Source organism: Triplophysa dalaica, chromosome 8 (genome assembly GCF_015846415.1).
Source record: "Triplophysa dalaica isolate WHDGS20190420 chromosome 8, ASM1584641v1, whole genome shotgun sequence".
NCBI lineage: Eukaryota > Metazoa > Chordata > Actinopteri > Cypriniformes > Nemacheilidae > Triplophysa > Triplophysa dalaica.
In genome coordinates this window covers 11,250,519-11,267,448 of record NC_079549.1, presented here as the reverse complement: position 1 = coordinate 11,267,448, position 16,930 = coordinate 11,250,519, and the positions used below count along the sequence as shown (strand labels likewise).

General features: G+C 41.1%; 3 protein-coding genes across 3 annotated transcripts; all 3 read left to right on the top strand.

Moving 5' to 3' along the window:
• Positions 1–2,644, top strand: LOC130427580 (beta/gamma crystallin domain-containing protein 1-like). The gene is given in 7 exon segments (XM_056755124.1): positions 1–9; positions 214–229; positions 232–452; positions 554–822; positions 1,584–1,683; positions 2,017–2,280; positions 2,369–2,644. Coding segments are annotated over 7 exon segments (1,155 nt in total).
• A 2,918-nt stretch (positions 2,645–5,562) lies between these two features.
• On the top strand, positions 5,563–7,682 carry LOC130427859 (gamma-crystallin M2-like). Its single transcript, XM_056755576.1, has 3 exons — positions 5,563–5,577; positions 7,061–7,303; positions 7,410–7,682. Exons 1-3 carry the CDS (start codon positions 5,563–5,565, stop codon positions 7,680–7,682), a joined length of 531 nt encoding a protein of 176 aa, XP_056611554.1.
• A 4,559-nt stretch (positions 7,683–12,241) lies between these two features.
• On the top strand, positions 12,242–12,967 carry LOC130427862 (gamma-crystallin M2-like). The gene is made up of 3 exons (XM_056755580.1): positions 12,242–12,250; positions 12,346–12,588; positions 12,695–12,967. The coding sequence occupies exons 1-3, from the start codon at positions 12,242–12,244 to the stop codon at positions 12,965–12,967; spliced, it is 525 nt and encodes a 174-aa protein (XP_056611558.1).
• Positions 12,968–16,930: the final 3,963 nt, after the last annotated feature.

The following is a 16,930-nucleotide window of genomic DNA, read 5'->3' as shown; positions in this document are numbered from 1 at the left end:
ATGGGCAAGGTATGTATCGGGTGGGCTTAATCCAACAGAGAGGAGCTGCCAGAAAATGCACATCTACATAAAATGCTATTCAATTATCAATAGTGTAATTCCTATACATTTAAACATGCTGTACATAGTTATATTTTCCGTTTGCGGCATGCAAACGTTTAAATAAACAAACCTAATGCTTTCACAATTTTTATTTTGTGTATCTTTTCGTAGATCATCTTCTACGAGGACAGAACTTTCAGGGTCGCTCTTATGAGTGCAACAGCGACTGCTCCGACATGTCTACCTACCTCAGCCGCTGCAACTCCTGCAAGGTGGAGAGCGGCTGCTTTGTGGTCTATGACCGTTCCAACTACATGGGGAACCAGTTCTTCATGAGGAGAGGCGAGTACGCTGATTATATGCGCATGGGAATTACTGACGGCATCAGGTCCTGCCGCATGGTTCCTCAGGTACACAAACTATTTTATTAGTTAAATAAAAAAAGAAGCTTTCAAACAGTCAAGATGTTGAGAGCAAAGTATTGAATGGTCGTTTGGGTTTGATCTTACAGTATAGAGGACCCTACAGAATGAAGATCTACGAGAGGGAGAACTTTGGAGGTCAGATGCACGAGCTCACTGATGACTGCGACTCCGTCACGGACCGCTACCGCATGTCCGACTGCCAATCCAGTCACGTGATGGAGGGTCACTGGCTCATGTATGAGCAGCCCCACTACAGAGGCAGAATGATTTACTTCCGGCCTGGAGAGTACAGGAGCTTTAGGGATATGGGATACAGCAACGTAAGATTCAGCTCTTTTAGAAGAATCATGGACTTGTGTTAAAGTCACAGTGTGTAAACATAATAATAAAAGCATTACAAATAAAACGATCACAAGAATTCATTTGGCTTCATTTCAAACACCATCATGATTTAGAACTGTCAAATATATAATATCAGTATTTTAAAGAGGTATATCATCAGTATCATACAGAGCCTGGATGTTTCCAAATGTAGTTTCAATTTATAATTATTTTTTATGAAATAATTGTTTATTTGTATTGCCTAAATGGAATATTAACAAATGCATTATCATTAACATACTTTAAAAAACTTTTTGGAGTCATACTGAGTTCTATTCATGCACAATAACTTACATTATGGTCATACAGTATTACAAGCAGTAACACAACAGAGAGGTCACAAACTTTCCTCAACAAAAACAATATATTACATATATGTATCACAATATTCTGTGACTCAACTGATCAACATTTCATAACCAGAACAGCATAAAACAAATAAAACGGATATATTACTATATAATAATATATTTTACAGATGCCAGTTATCTTACATATAGATTTATTTTATTTACAAAATAAATCGGATTGTTACAATATAATGTAACACAAATTTTGAAGACCATGTGGCATTCTCTCCATGACAGTTCTACGGTTACGTTTACTGTCTCAAAAGACCTGAAAGAGTTTGATCATGATAAACCCTCAACATAAACATAGAATCAGATTAATCCTTTGTTGACCATACTTGTTGTCCTGAAAATAAGCATGTCTCTATGTTTCACATTTATATAGTGATGAACAATTTACTCAAGATAGCGATGGAGATGTCCACATGATGACCTACAATCGAGAAAAGTCACATCTGGCAGAGATCCAGGTGCAAACCATTCTGGTAATCACCTGTGACCTGGTTCAGAAAAAACAGGATCGCTGAGTAAGAGCTTCAAACAATGGCCCATAGATTTTTTTAGGAATCAAGTGCAGTATAAAAGCAACACATGCTGATGTTGTATGCTTGTTAAACACTGGCACTATATAAATAAGCTAAATCATGGGAAAGGTAAGATATATCAACGGCATGCTCAAGAACATAGATGCTAGTCCTAAATGGATAAGTAAAAACACATTTTTATTTTGAACCGATTAACAGATGTTACTTAAACTAGATCTCAAAGCAAATATAAAAGATTGAAACATGTTCTATATTGCACACAACATTATATAATTTGCTGCTTTTCAGATAATATTCTATGAGGAAAGAAACTTCCAGGGTCGTAGCCATGAGATCACTGGTGACTGCCCTGAGGTGACCTCATATCTGAGCCACTGTTGCTCCTGTAGGGTGGAAAGCGGCTGTTTTATGGTTTATGAGCACTCAAACTTCATGGGTCAACAAATGCTGGTCAGAAGAGGACAGTATCCCGATAACAAGCAGATCATGAGTGCTGACATAAGTGACTGCATCAGTTCCTGCAAAATGATTACAATGGTAATTCCAGACGCTGACATTTTTCATTCTGTTGAAAATGATGGTGAAATAAGTAAAATGTTAATATGACTTTTAATTTGCCTTTCAGCATAAAGGAACATTCCGACTGAGAATATTTGAAAAGGAGAATTTTGTTGGACAGAAGTACGAGCTGATGGATGACTGTGAATCCATCCAGGAACGCTTCAGCATGTCCGGATGCCAGTCCTGCGATGTCACACACGGGCACTGGCTTATGTATGAACTGCCACATTTTGAAGGCAGAATGATATACCTCAGGCCAGGGGAGTACAATAGCTTTGGGGATATGGGTGTGGGGCCACTGGAAATTACTTCAATCAGACGCATTATGGAGTCCTGTTAAAAAAAAGACACTTCATTTGTTGAAAGAAATCATTAAATCTCTGCATGTGTGCATTTAGGTAACAATGGATGCTTTGAGATATGAAATATGCATAATATCAGTACGTTTGTCAGTATTCATTTACCTCTAGTCCATGATTCTGTTTTATTGGATAAAAAAATATGCAGCAGCAGGCTCCATTATTTTTATTTTGACTGTATCTGGTGTTGAAATTCAAATTAAAGTTTACGACTTTCCAGCCTCATACATTGCCTGAGAACTCTAAAATGTTTGTAAGAAAATAAATAGCAAATTTAGCAAAAGCAATTTAGTGTAAACAGTCCTTGAAATCTCTTATTCAAGAATTAACTGTTTATTTTTCTTTCTTTCACTTGTTTATCACAATTTTTTGTTATTTAATCTTTTTTAATTCATCATGTACTTTTACACAGTCTGTTATGCTTTCACACATTATTAAAAGGAAAACTTCTTGGATTCCATTCCAGGGAAATTGTTGTTATTTCTTGCTAGTGATTGCAAGCTGAACTACAGGCCATGGCTGATTCCTGGTCGTTTTATATTCTGTAATTCTTGACCAACTTTATGAGATAAGAAGCTTATTTGTAGTTGGCCTTTAAGCAAAGATGTCACTGTATGCAAGAATACACCACACAATGGCATATTCCTTTACTGTCTTTGTATAGCTTTAAAAACAGTCAATTTATGAGCTGCCGTTAAGATGAAATAGTTGTAGACATAATAATAGAAATAAGTTAGACTTTAAAGTGAGTATAAAATAAAGTATCAGTATATGGAGCAAAGTGACGAAGAGCTGATCAGAGCGAGTGAGAGTTGCAGTGGCATCCGCTCGGTCCTGAGGTGCGACTTACACAACTGAAATCATGGGCAAAGAAGGTGATGCAACCTATTCCTCATTCAAGAATGGTGTAATTAACTTGAGATTGACTATGTAGCTAACATGAACCTGGTAACCAATTGGCCTGCATTTAGAGGTTAAGCGGCTAATTTTTTTTCAATTAAAGAAAATCAGGTCACTTTCTATGAGGAGAGGAACTTCCAGGGTCACTCTTACGAAAGCATGAGTGACTGTGCTGACATATCCTCTTGCCTGAACCGCTGTCACTCCTGTAGAGTTGAGAGAGAGTGCTGGATGATGTACGGCCAATCTAACTATATGGGAAACCAGTATTTCACAGTCAGTACAACACCATAAATATGCGAATCACGGAAATTCATCACAAAGAACACGGCACAAGTGATGCTGGTGCTGTCTGACAATGCGTTTCGTTCTTGCCCAAAACGCAAAATATTCCATCCGTCTGACTTTCATCCTATAGAACTTGTAACGATGTGATAAAACTAATACACAAAACTTAACTGATAGCAGTGTGAGTAGTGCATACAAGTTTATTGTTGTGCTGCTTAAAGAATATGGTGATGGGGGAGAAATGCGGGGAGTTGTATTAATATATAGTCATATTTTTCATTTAAATAAAAAACAAAGAGAAACAAATTAAAATTAATTGAGCCTCCACACGTTCACATTTTGGTAAGACGACTCAGGAATGAATTAAGACAAATTTTATTGAGACATTGGAACAGAAATCCATAAAACACCTCATGCTCATGAATCTCATTCCCATTTCTCAGAAGCTCCTGTACTCTCCAGGCTTGAAGTACGACATTCTGCCTCTGTAGTGGGGCTGCTCATACATGAGCCACTGACCGTCCATCACATGACAGGACTGACAGTGAGACATGCGGTAGTGGTCCATGATGTTGTCATAGTCATCTATCAGATCATACATCTCTCCTCCAAAATTCTCCCTCTCATCCTCATTCTGCAGGATCCCCAGTGCTGTATTTAAAAGAAGTCAGTTACATTTAACAGGTCCTGATAACATACAAATGCATGAAGAAAACACACATTTTGAACTGACCATAGGGATCATACGACAAGATCTGAGGCAGTTGTTCACTCCAAACATAGACAAGTAGTCAGCATACTCGCCCCTTTTAAAGAAAGAGTATTACTACAGTCACAATCAGGTGGCATTTGTACCCATTCATCGCGCAGTCAAAGCTCCCAGTGTGGAGAGAGAGTGTGTAGCGGTCTCACGTCGTAAGAGGAAAAAATGCTTTCATTGCTTTTCTTAGTCCCCCAACTGTCAAAACAAAATCATCTCTGTGGAAAGCTACAATAGACATATGCCATCTTATGTTACATGACTTGTGTAGCCTATGCGAATTTTGGTTAACCACATGAGCATGGAGAATGAAAGTCTTTTTTTTCTGTTATATCATGTTGGCCTATCGAGGATCTCAGTAATTTAAAGAGGTTATCCCTTTAAATACCAGTTTGTTTACGTGGTTTTCCATGAAAAAAATGAATACATTTTCATATACTAGATGCGAATAAGATATTTTTTTATTTTTATTATTACATTCTTGGATATGTTGTCATAATTAACAACAACATGATTTTTGTAAGCAGTGTCAGATTTTCCAAAATAATCAGATCTCATAAAATTGTTATAATTTTTTTCGACTTTTACTAACTTTAATGATTTTACAAGTTTCTAAATAGATCACAACTAGCGGAATTCATTCATTTTGAGAGTTTTAACCTAGTTTGTTTACATAATGCAACATCTTTTATGCCTTTATGGTGATAATTATGCTGAGGGGCTTCTAAATGTCTACATCAAAATCAAGCTTTTATATCAACTACAAAAAGTACTTATTATTTACAGAGACACAGCAATCACACAATTTTCAGTACACACATACAAACCACACTTTTGACATCTATACTTACACATAAACACAGTTCCCCTTCAGTCAGTCTCTCGATGTTGTGTTGAGAGACATACTGGGGTTTGATCTTGAGAACCTATCACCTCCGAGATCAATTTAAAATGGCAATGGGCTTGGTGAATGGCACAAGCACGCCAGTCTCCGCCCTGTTCATACAATATATAAAAGGAAGTATAAAAGGAAGATGGCGGCGGTCATTCAATCGTCCGTTGTTCTTCGGAACCTGTGCGGCATATGTTGCTGCAATTATTTCTTTGAGAATCTTCGACTGCTTGAATCTTACGACGCAGAGCAGCGGACTTCTCCATTCGGATTGCAGATTCCCCTTCGGAGAGCGGACTTTCCCAGCCGACGGCGGACTTCCCCTGCGGAGAGCCGACTTCCCCTGGTCCTCTCGGCAGCGAGCTGCAGATATTTCTAAAAGAGCAACTTTTCCTCTCACAGTTTGCACTTTCTTCGGGCATATCTTACAGCTGTGTTCTTGGGCATGATAGACTCATCCTCGAGTCTGACGGGCACGACACCTGTACTGCACGTTGGGGTTCCAGCATGCAGGGGCACGGCTTGTCGGTCAGGTGTTGCGGTCACAGTCGGCTACGTTCTCCAGAATGTTGCCGCATCCCTGTCTGTTTCCTGAGCGCGACTGCTGCTGCTTCGGCGAGGTTGACCGCTTCAGCGAGCATCATTTGTGGCATATTCCTATCTGAATGGCACAGGGAGCTGTTAATTCCCTGGACGGTGCTGCAGCTAAGGGATATGTCGATCCCCCAGGTGGACTAGCAGCCGTGGTCGACCAAGTCTCCTTTCCAGGGCATGTAAGCTTTTTGACACTCGTGTCGTGGCAAGTGCCCTGGGTCGGACGATGTCAATGATAGTGGTCCAAGGAAACATCTGTGGCTCAATAATGCATGATGATGTCCATCTTCTAATCTTAATGCCTGACCAAAAAGATATTAATGCACCGTATGTATATAAGTGCTTAATGGCTGCCCCTGAGTCCTAGAAACTACTTCCATGAACTATATAAACTCAATTTCTAAATCCATAAAAAATCATACATATACATTTACATTTAGCTTTTATCTAAAGCGACTTACATTGCTTTATCCTATACATTTTACATAGGTATTTCATACAAATTTAAGATTATGTTATAGAATGAGAGTAATAAAATAAACATTACAAAGTCAATTTAATCATTTTCATTGAAAGCAAGCAAAATTGTCTTCATTTTTTCATTAAAAGAATGGGAAATACAAATCTGTAAAATATTCCAACAAAACAATGGTCAAAGGTTTTCTGAATCACAATTGACAGGAAAATTACAAAAGAATGTTAGTTCTATGATGGCCTCTATTCGAACATGCACTGTCAGGAACTGAATAACAATAGAGGCTGTGTAGTCTTTAGTCTTGGTCTAGTATAAAAGTACGAGTGACAGTTGGTAGCCAACAACCAGAATCAGCTTCAGCTTCTCCTTTGTGGAACTACGGAAGATCAACCAACACAAACATGAAGGTAAACGTGATTCCCAACAATTTTACACTTGGATTTGGCATATATCACTTTATTCACCAAGAACTTAACTATCAATTTTAGGTCACCTTCTATGAGGACAGGAACTTCCAGGGTCGCTCTTATGAGTGCATGGGTGACTGTTCTGACATGTCCTCCTATCTGAGCCGCTGTCACTCCTGTAGAGTTGAGAGGGGATGCTGGATGATGTACGATAATCCCAACTACATGGGAAACCAGTATTTCTTTAAGAGGGGCGAGTACGCTGACTACATGTCTATGTTTGGAATGAGCAACTGCATCAGATCTTGCCGTACGGTCCCCATGGTAAGTTCCATCCTTAAAAAAACACTTTGGAGAAATAGGAAAAAGTTTGGATAAACAATTTACCTGATATATTTTAAAAATTTAATGGAGTCCTCTTTTAATACAGCACAAGGGATCCTACAGAATGAAGATCTATGAGAGAGAGAACTTTGGCGGTCAGATGTACGAGCTGATGGATGACTGTGACTCCTGCATGGACCGCTACCGCATGTCTCACTGCCAGTCCTGTCATGTGATGGACGGTCACTGGCTCATGTATGAGCAGCCCCACTACAGAGGAAAAATGTCATACTTCAGGCCTGGAGAGTACAGGAACTTCAGTAATATGGGTGGCATTAGATTCATGAGCATGAGGCGTATCATGGATTCCTGGTATTAGTTTTTCAATAAAATAATTTCTCTACAAATAATCAATGTGTCCTGAAATTAATGTGTAATCCACAAAAATGACAAATCAATTTATATCTACTAATATTTATAACATCTGTTTAAATAAAAACGTATTGCATTTGATTCATAAGAATTCAATAAATTGCTACAGTTCAGCTTCATGTACAGTATATTAAGGACCTTCTACGCTGTCTATCCTTTAAGGCATTACGCAATACTGCATACTATGAGGAAATCCTATTTTACCCTGAGCTGACTCTCTAGAGTTTGGATTCTACAAATATCTTCATAAGGTGTTACCTGCTGAAGCAGTGTCCCACTTTTTATGTTATCTGAATTCCCTTGTGATTAGCACAGTTGAAGAATTTCAAAAGGTTAAAGTTTCTGAACATCAAAGAGATGCCAACATTTTACTTCTTTCAGACAAATTCAGTGCACTCGCTAGCAAAAAGGATCTTTTGAACGATTGGTCGATAAATAAATGGCCAACTTGTAATTATACAAGTTATAATTACACAAGAAATACACAAGAAAAAATTCCAATGATAAATAAAAGGAGAAAAAACTTTGGGAGAAACTCGTCTCAGTCGGTAGGGCCAGGTCCCCTTTGACATGTCACAGCTGCACTCAGTAACTTTGATTTAAAGTTACTGAGTAGATGGTTATGAAAAATAGGTAGAGGTTATTAGTTGTGATTAAGGAAATTTTATTTGATTTAACTATTTAAAACAAGGACACGGACTAACTGAACAAAGAAAACAAACACTTAATACAAACACTAAACTACACTTACTAGACACGGGGGTAACAGGAACTCGGAAGGCCCAGCAAGGTACAAACAGAAACGGCTTATTCAAGAACATCCAATAATATACAGAGACTTTCACAACATTCACAGGGACTAATCACAATGACACAGGACAATGAACATGAGGGGGTTTTAAAGGGAACAGACACAGGATAATTAATAGGGACCAGTTGACAAAGATCAAACACTAAGGGAAAGCTAACGAGACGAAAAGGGCGGGAAACACAGATGAGACACGTGAAAGCCCATGACAAGCCAATATAAGGAAAGCCATGTCTTTCTCACACAAAACCCAAAGGCTATGCCATGACTCCGCTGCAAGAACAAGAATAAACCTGACATGATAGCGGAATCATGACATAAACCTCCCCTTAAATGAACACCTCCAGGTGTTCATCAAGGGGTACACTAACAAGACATGACAGACTGGGTCACAGACAAGAACCAGACAGACAAAGTAAACAAACAAGGGGCATACAAGAAATAACAACAAACGGGTTCGGGTTGGACAGTAAAAAATAACAAACAATGGAGGGGGGGGTGGGGTCAAACAAGAGAACATGGGGAATCCACAAGGGGTGGGGCTGGGTGGTGAAGTCTTAGCCCGTGGGGGCGCGCAAGATCGTGGAGCCCCAGGGGGCTTGACTGGGGAACTCCTGGGGGGAACTGTCCTTGTCCCCGGTAAGACTGCTGGGCTAGATCCCGGCTGGAATGCCCGAACGGACCCCGGCTGGAATGCCGGAGCGGACCCCGGCTGGAACATGGCTGGAAGGCCGGCTGGATCGCCGGACTGAACATGGATTGGAAGGCCGGCTGGATCGCCGGACTGGACATGGATTGGAAGACCAGCTGGATCCCCGGACTGGACATGGATTGGAAGGCCAGCTGGATTGCCGGATGACACATTGATTGGAAGGCCGGCTGGATTGCAGGCTGACACATGGACTGGAAGGCCGGCTGGGCAGCGCTCTCTGGCGGCTGGGCTGCGCTCTCTGGCGGCTGGGCTCGGAACCACAGGAACTGCACTCCGTTGCCTCTTCTTCCTTAGCCGACCCACCCGTCTGGTGGTCGGCTGGAGGAATGAGGTGAAGGGCGCGTTTGGTTCTGGGTTGGAGGCCCCGGAAGAGGACCCCCAGGATTCCCGTCTTCCCTGCTTGCCAGTGAGACTGGGTGTTTGTGGTGAGGCTGCAGAGGCTGAGGGGAGGTGTGTGGCGGAGCCCACAACCCCTATCTGTAGAGGACCAATCTCAGGTATCGTGACCAGCGGAGACAAGTATCTTGAGTTTGATGAAGTCGTGGACTCCGATCTTGCCGCAGCGGTTAGCCACACGCTATCAAAGTCCAACGGCTCCATCGCCCTCATCTCCGCCCCAGAGAGTGGGTCTCTGAGACCAGTGTTAAACAGCACCGCCAGTTCCTCCTCCCCGAAGACGCCTTGCTCAGCAATGTCGAGGAACCTCTCCACATAATCATCCACAGTCTCACTCCCCTGGCCAGAACGGCTAGTGTCCCTGGCTGCTGCCTGCTGGGTTCGGTTTGGCGCGTTCATTCTGTCATGGTTTGTCTGGGAAGACATGGCAGGAGAACCCATCTGCAGGCAGACAAGTCGAGATGATGGTATGGGGTAAACAGATATTTATTATAAAAAAGACACTACAAAAAGGCAAAACAAAACCCAGAAGGGGGAAAACAAAACAGGATAAACTATTAACTAAAATGAAGACAGGGACTAACTAAACAAAGAAAACAAACACTTAATACAAACACCAAGCTACACTTACTAGACACGGGGGGTAACAGGAACTTGGAAGACACAGCAAGGTACAAACAGAAACAAAAACAGCTATACAAGAACATCAAATATTCAGGAACATACACAGGAACTTTCACAACATTCACTGGGACTTATCACAATGAACGCGCACACGACAATGAACATGAGAGTGTTTTAAAGGGGAGACAGACAAAGGTTATTTAACAAGGAACAGGTGCTGGGAATTAAACACTAATGGGAAGGTAACAAGGAAACGAGATAGCGGGAAACACTGATGAGACATGAGAAAGTGCATGACAGCCAATGTATAAGCAAAGCCATGTCTTTCTCACACAAAACCCTAAGGTTATGCCATGACTCCGCTTCGCGAATAAGAATAAACATAACATGATAGCGGAGTCATGAAAGGTGTCAAAGAGTTAACTTTATTTGTTCGAATGAAACAAAGTGAGATGTTCCCCAGAGCATCTGAAAACGCAGTGCCTTCCAGCCTCTGTTATAGCAAAACTAGATATTTCCTGTCCACCACAATTACCAAATGGTCATCATGACCTGCTTCCCTTTGCAAAACTCAATGTAGATTGTTGTCATAGTGATGAGGCGGAACATGCCCAAATTTGGTCCTCAGGTATGACTGGGGCAGGGATATGTCTTCTTAATACTGTTTAGGTATTTCTCGGGGACATTGTAACTGTGTGCTGAAGACCAGTGCCCAGTGCATGTAAAATATATCTAAATAGGTATTTCTTAGGTATATAATAACTGTGGTGAAGACCAATGTCCAGTGTATGTAAAATATATATAAATATGTCTTGTTTGGGCCCAATATCACTCAGATATTACACAATAGTTGTAGGGGAAGAAAAGAGCAGTTCAATTCAATATGTTCAATACACCATGACATTAACCATTGATTAAACGGAAATAAAAGCGGTTCCTGGTCGGGATCTCGAAGACTGGAGGCAGCAATGGGGGAGAGGTCATCGCTCCGGTCCTGGCTTGCGCCTTTCGCCGTGGGTATGCCGGTTCAGGAATGAAGTACTGTAGGCTTTTTTGATGATGATTTACAATTTACAAACAGTCACTTGGGTTACCCTGTTTGTTCTGTGGATGTTATTTTGATGACTTTGTTTGTTCCCTTGGATGTTTTGGATTACCGTTTTGTTCCTGATTCCACATTTTATTATTAAAGCTTTCACCTTTCCCAAGTTCCGTGTGACATCGTCCATTCATCAGTCTGACATTGTTACACATGTTTATTTTTTAAGCACCTTATATCTAAAGAATAACTAATTAGTATGTCTGCATTAATGTTTTAGTTTGGTTGCACCCAAGAAAATTGTGGTCTCCTAAGGTTAAAATCATTAATACATTTAGTTTTTTTTTAAGAAATGAAAATATTGAATCTGTTCTTAATGACAAATGCTAGTGATGTAATTCTCTTTCAATTTAGGCATACACGTTTTCCTAGACAGGGATCCCTGTTAATGTCTTTACTCTAAGGGGTTAGATGAAGCCAGGACTAGGCCTTAGTTAAATTAAGACATTTAACTAGTTTTTACAAATATCCCTTACAAAAAGCATTACTTGTGTGCATTTTGAGACAAAACAATGACACTGCTGGATGTGTCATTGCAAGGTGTTTTCAGTTTATACAGCTCTAAAAAATGTTTAGCCTAGGACTAGTCATAAACCCTGAACGGATTCCACCCCTTTCATTTTAAAATAGATAGAAACAGAAATTCTAGAGTCCTGACACATGTGAGGTCACATATCTACAAACTATGCTTTAGATACATTGCCTGTGTTTCAACCTGCATAGTCAGGAATTAACAAACAATAGATGCAGTGTACTGTTAAGCTATGGTCATGTATATAAGCACAGGTGACTGCGAGCCAACAATCAAAATCAGGTTCAGCTTCTCTTTTGTGGCACTACTGGAAACTGAATAGTTCAACCATAACCATGGGCAGGGTAAACCACAAAAAACACATTTCCAATACATTTCTTATACATTACTTTTATTTTCATACATTTTAGATTAAACAACAAACATTTTACATTTACAGGTCATCTTCTACGAGGACAGGAACTTCCAGGGTCGCTCATATGAGTGTATGGGTGACTTTTCTGACATGTCCTCCTATCTGAGCCGCTGTCACTCCTGTAGAGTTGAGAGTGGATGCTGGATGATGTACGATAATCCCAACTACATGGGAAACCAGTATTTCTTTAAGAGGGGCGAGTACGCTGACTACATGTCTATGTTTGGAATGAGCAACTGCATCAGATCTTGCCGTACGGTCCCCATGGTAAGTTCCATCCTTAAAAAAACACTTTGGAGAAATAGGAAAAAGTTTGGATAAACAATTTACCTGATATATTTTAAAAATTTAATGGAGTCCTCTTTTAATACAGCACAAGGGATCCTACAGAATGAAGATCTATGAGAGAGAGAACTTTGGCGGTCAGATGTACGAGCTGATGGATGACTGTGACTCCTGCATGGACCGCTACCGCATGTCTCACTGTCAGTCCTGTCATGTGATGGACGGTCACTGGCTCATGTATGAGCAGCCCCACTACAGAGGAAAAATGTCATACTTCAGGCCTGGAGAGTACAGGAACTTCAGTAATATGGGTGGCATGAGATTCATGAGCATGAGGCGTATCATGGATTCCTGGTATTAGTTTTTCAATAAAATAATTTCTCTACAAATAATCAATGTGTCCTGAAATTAATGTGTAATCCACAAAAATGACAAATCAATTTATATCTACTAATATTTATAACATCTGTTTAAATAAAAACGTATTGCATTTGATTCATAAGAATTCAATAAATTGCTACAGTTCAGCTTCATGTACAGTATATTAAGGACCTTCTACGCTGTCTATCCTTTAAGGCATTACGCAATACTGCATACTATGAGGAAATCCTATTTTACCCTGAGCTGACTCTCTAGAGTTTGGATTCTACAAATATCTTCATAAGGTGTTACCTGCTGAAGCAGTGTCCCACTTTTTATGTTATCTGAATTCCCTTGTGATTAGCACAGTTGAAGAATTTCAAAAGGTTAAAGTTTCTGAACATCAAAGAGATGCCAACATTTTACTTCTTTCAGACAAATTCAGTGCACTCGCTAGCAAAAAGGATCTTTTGAACGATTGGTCGATAAATAAATGGCCAACTTGTAATTATACAAGTTATAATTACACAAGAAATACACAAGAAAAAATTCCAATGATAAATAAAAGGAGAAAAAACTTTGGGAGAAACTCGTCTCAGTCGGTAGGGCCAGGTCCCCTTTGACATGTCACAGCTGCACTCAGTAACTTTGATTTAAAGTTACTGAGTAGATGGTTATGAAAAATAGGTAGAGGTTATTAGTTGTGATTAAGGAAATTTTATTTGATTTAACTATTTAAAACAAGGACACGGACTAACTGAACTAAGAAAACAAACACTTAATACAAACACTAAACTACACTTACTAGACACGGGGGTAACAGGAACTCGGAAGGCACAGCAAGGTACAAACAGAAACGGCTTATTCAAGAACATCCAATAATATACAGAGACTTTCACAACATTCACAGGGACTAATCACAATGACACAGGACAATGAACATGAGGGGGTTTTAAAGGGAACAGACACAGGATAATTAATAGGGACCAGTTGACAAAGATCAAACACTAAGGGAAAGCTAACGAGACGAAAAGGGCGGGAAACACAGATGAGACACGTGAAAGCCCATGACAAGCCAATATAAGGAAAGCCATGTCTTTCTCACACAAAACCCAAAGGCTATGCCATGACTCCGCTGCAAGAACAAGAATAAACCTGACATGATAGCGGAATCATGACATAAACCTCCCCTTAAATGAACACCTCCAGGTGTTCATCAAGGGGTACACTAACAAGACATGACAGACTGGGTCACAGACAAGAACCAGACAGACAAAGTAAACAAACAAGGGGCATACAAGAAATAACAACAAACGGGTTCGGGTTGGACAGTAAAAAATAACAAACAAAGGCCTGGAGAGTACAGGAACTTCAGTAATATGGGTGGCATGAGATTCATGAGCATGAGGCGTATCATGGATTCCTGGTATTAGTTTTTCAATAAAATAATTTCTCTACAAATAATCAATGTGTCCTGAAATTAATGTGTAATCCACAAAAATGACAAATCAATTTATATCTACTAATATTTATAACATCTGTTTAAATAAAAACGTATTGCATTTGATTCATAAGAATTCAATAAATTGCTACAGTTCAGCTTCATGTACAGTATATTAAGGACCTTCTACGCTGTATATCCTTTAAGGCATTACGCAATACTGCATACTATGAGGAAATCCTATTTTACCCTGAGCTGACTCTCTAGAGTTTGGATTCTACAAATATCTTCATAAGGTGTTACCTGCTGAAGCAGTGTCCCACTTTTTATGTTATCTGAATTCCCTTGTGATTAGCACAGTTGAAGAATTTCAAAAGGTTAAAGTTTCTGAACATCAAAGAGATGCCAACATTTTACTTCTTTCAGACAAATTCAGTGCACTCGCTAGCAAAAAGGATCTTTTGAACGATTGGTCGATAAATAAATGGCCAACTTGTAATTATACAAGTTATAATTACACAAGAAATACACAAGAAAAAATTCCAATGATAAATAAAAGGAGAAAAAACTTTGGGAGAAACTCGTCTCAGTCGGTAGGGCCAGGTCCCCTTTGACATGTCACAGCTGCACTCAGTAACTTTGATTTAAAGTTACTGAGTAGATGGTTATGAAAAATAGGTAGAGGTTATTAGTTGTGATTAAGGAAATTTTATTTGATTTAACTATTTAAAACAAGGACACGGACTAACTGAACTAAGAAAACAAACACTTAATACAAACACTAAACTACACTTACTAGACACGGGGGTAACAGGAACTCGGAAGGCACAGCAAGGTACAAACAGAAACGGCTTATTCAAGAACATCCAATAATATACAGAGACTTTCACAACATTCACAGGGACTAATCACAATGACACAGGACAATGAACATGAGGGGGTTTTAAAGGGAACAGACACAGGATAATTAATAGGGACCAGTTGACAAAGATCAAACACTAAGGGAAAGCTAACGAGACGAAAAGGGCGGGAAACACAGATGAGACACGTGAAAGCCCATGACAAGCCAATATAAGGAAAGCCATGTCTTTCTCACACAAAACCCAAAGGCTATGCCATGACTCCGCTGCAAGAACAAGAATAAACCTGACATGATAGCGGAATCATGACATAAACCTCCCCTTAAATGAACACCTCCAGGTGTTCATCAAGGGGTACACTAACAAGACATGACAGACTGGGTCACAGACAAGAACCAGACAGACAAAGTAAACAAACAAGGGGCATACAAGAAATAACAACAAACGGGTTCGGGTTGGACAGTAAAAAATAACAAACAATGGAGGGGGGTGGGGTCAAACAAGAGAACATGGGGATATCCACAAGGGGTGGGGCTGGGTGGTGAAGTCTTAGCCCGTGGGGGCGCGCAAGATCGTGGAGCCCCAGGGGGCTTGACTGGGGAACTCCTGGGGGGAACTGTCCTTGTCCCCGGTAAGACTGCTGGGCTAGATCCCGGCTGGAATGCCCGAACGGACCCCGGCTGGAATGCCGGAGCGGACCCCGGCTGGAACATGGCTGGAAGGCCGGCTGGATCGCCGGACTGAACATGGATTGGAAGGCCGGCTGGATCGCCGGACTGGACATGGATTGGAAGGCCGGCTGGATCCCCGGACTGGACATGGATTGGAAGGCCAGCTGGATTGCCGGATGACACATTGATTGGAAGGCCGGCTGGATTGCAGGCTGACACATGGACTGGAAGGCCGGCTGGGCAGCGCTCTCTGGCGGCTGGGCTGCGCTCTCTGGCGGCTGGGCTGCGCTCTCTGGCGGCTGGGCTCGGAACCACAGGAACTGCACTCCGTTGCCTCTTCTTCCTTAGCCGACCCACCCGTCTGGTGGTCGGCTGGAGGAATGAGGTGAAGGGCGCGTTTGGTTCTGGGTTGGAGGCCCCGGAAGAGGACCCCCAGGATTCCCGTCTTCCCTGCTTGCCAGTGAGACTGGGTGTTTGTGGTGAGGCTGCAGAGGCTGAGGGGAGGTGTGTGGCGGAGCCCACAACCCCTATCTGTAGAGGACCAATCTCAGGTATCGTGACCAGCGGAGACAAGTATCTTGAGTTTGATGAAGTCGTGGACTCCGATCTTGCCGCAGCGGTTAGCCACACGCTATCAAAGTCCAACGGCTCCATCGCCCTCATCTCCGCCCCAGAGAGTGGGTCTCTGAGACCAGTGTTAAACAGCACCGCCAGTTCCTCCTCCCCGAAGACGCCTTGCTCAGCAATGTCGAGGAACCTCTCCACATAATCATCCACAGTCTCACTCCCCTGGCCAGAACGGCTAGTGTCCCTGGCTGCTGCCTGCTGGGTTCGGTTTGGCGCGTTCATTCTGTCATGGTTTGTCTGGGAAGACATGGCAGGAGAACCCATCTGCAGGCAGACAAGTCGAGATGATGGTATGGGGTAAACAGATATTTATTATAAAAAAGACACTACAAAAAGACAAAACAGGATAAACTATTAACTAAAAT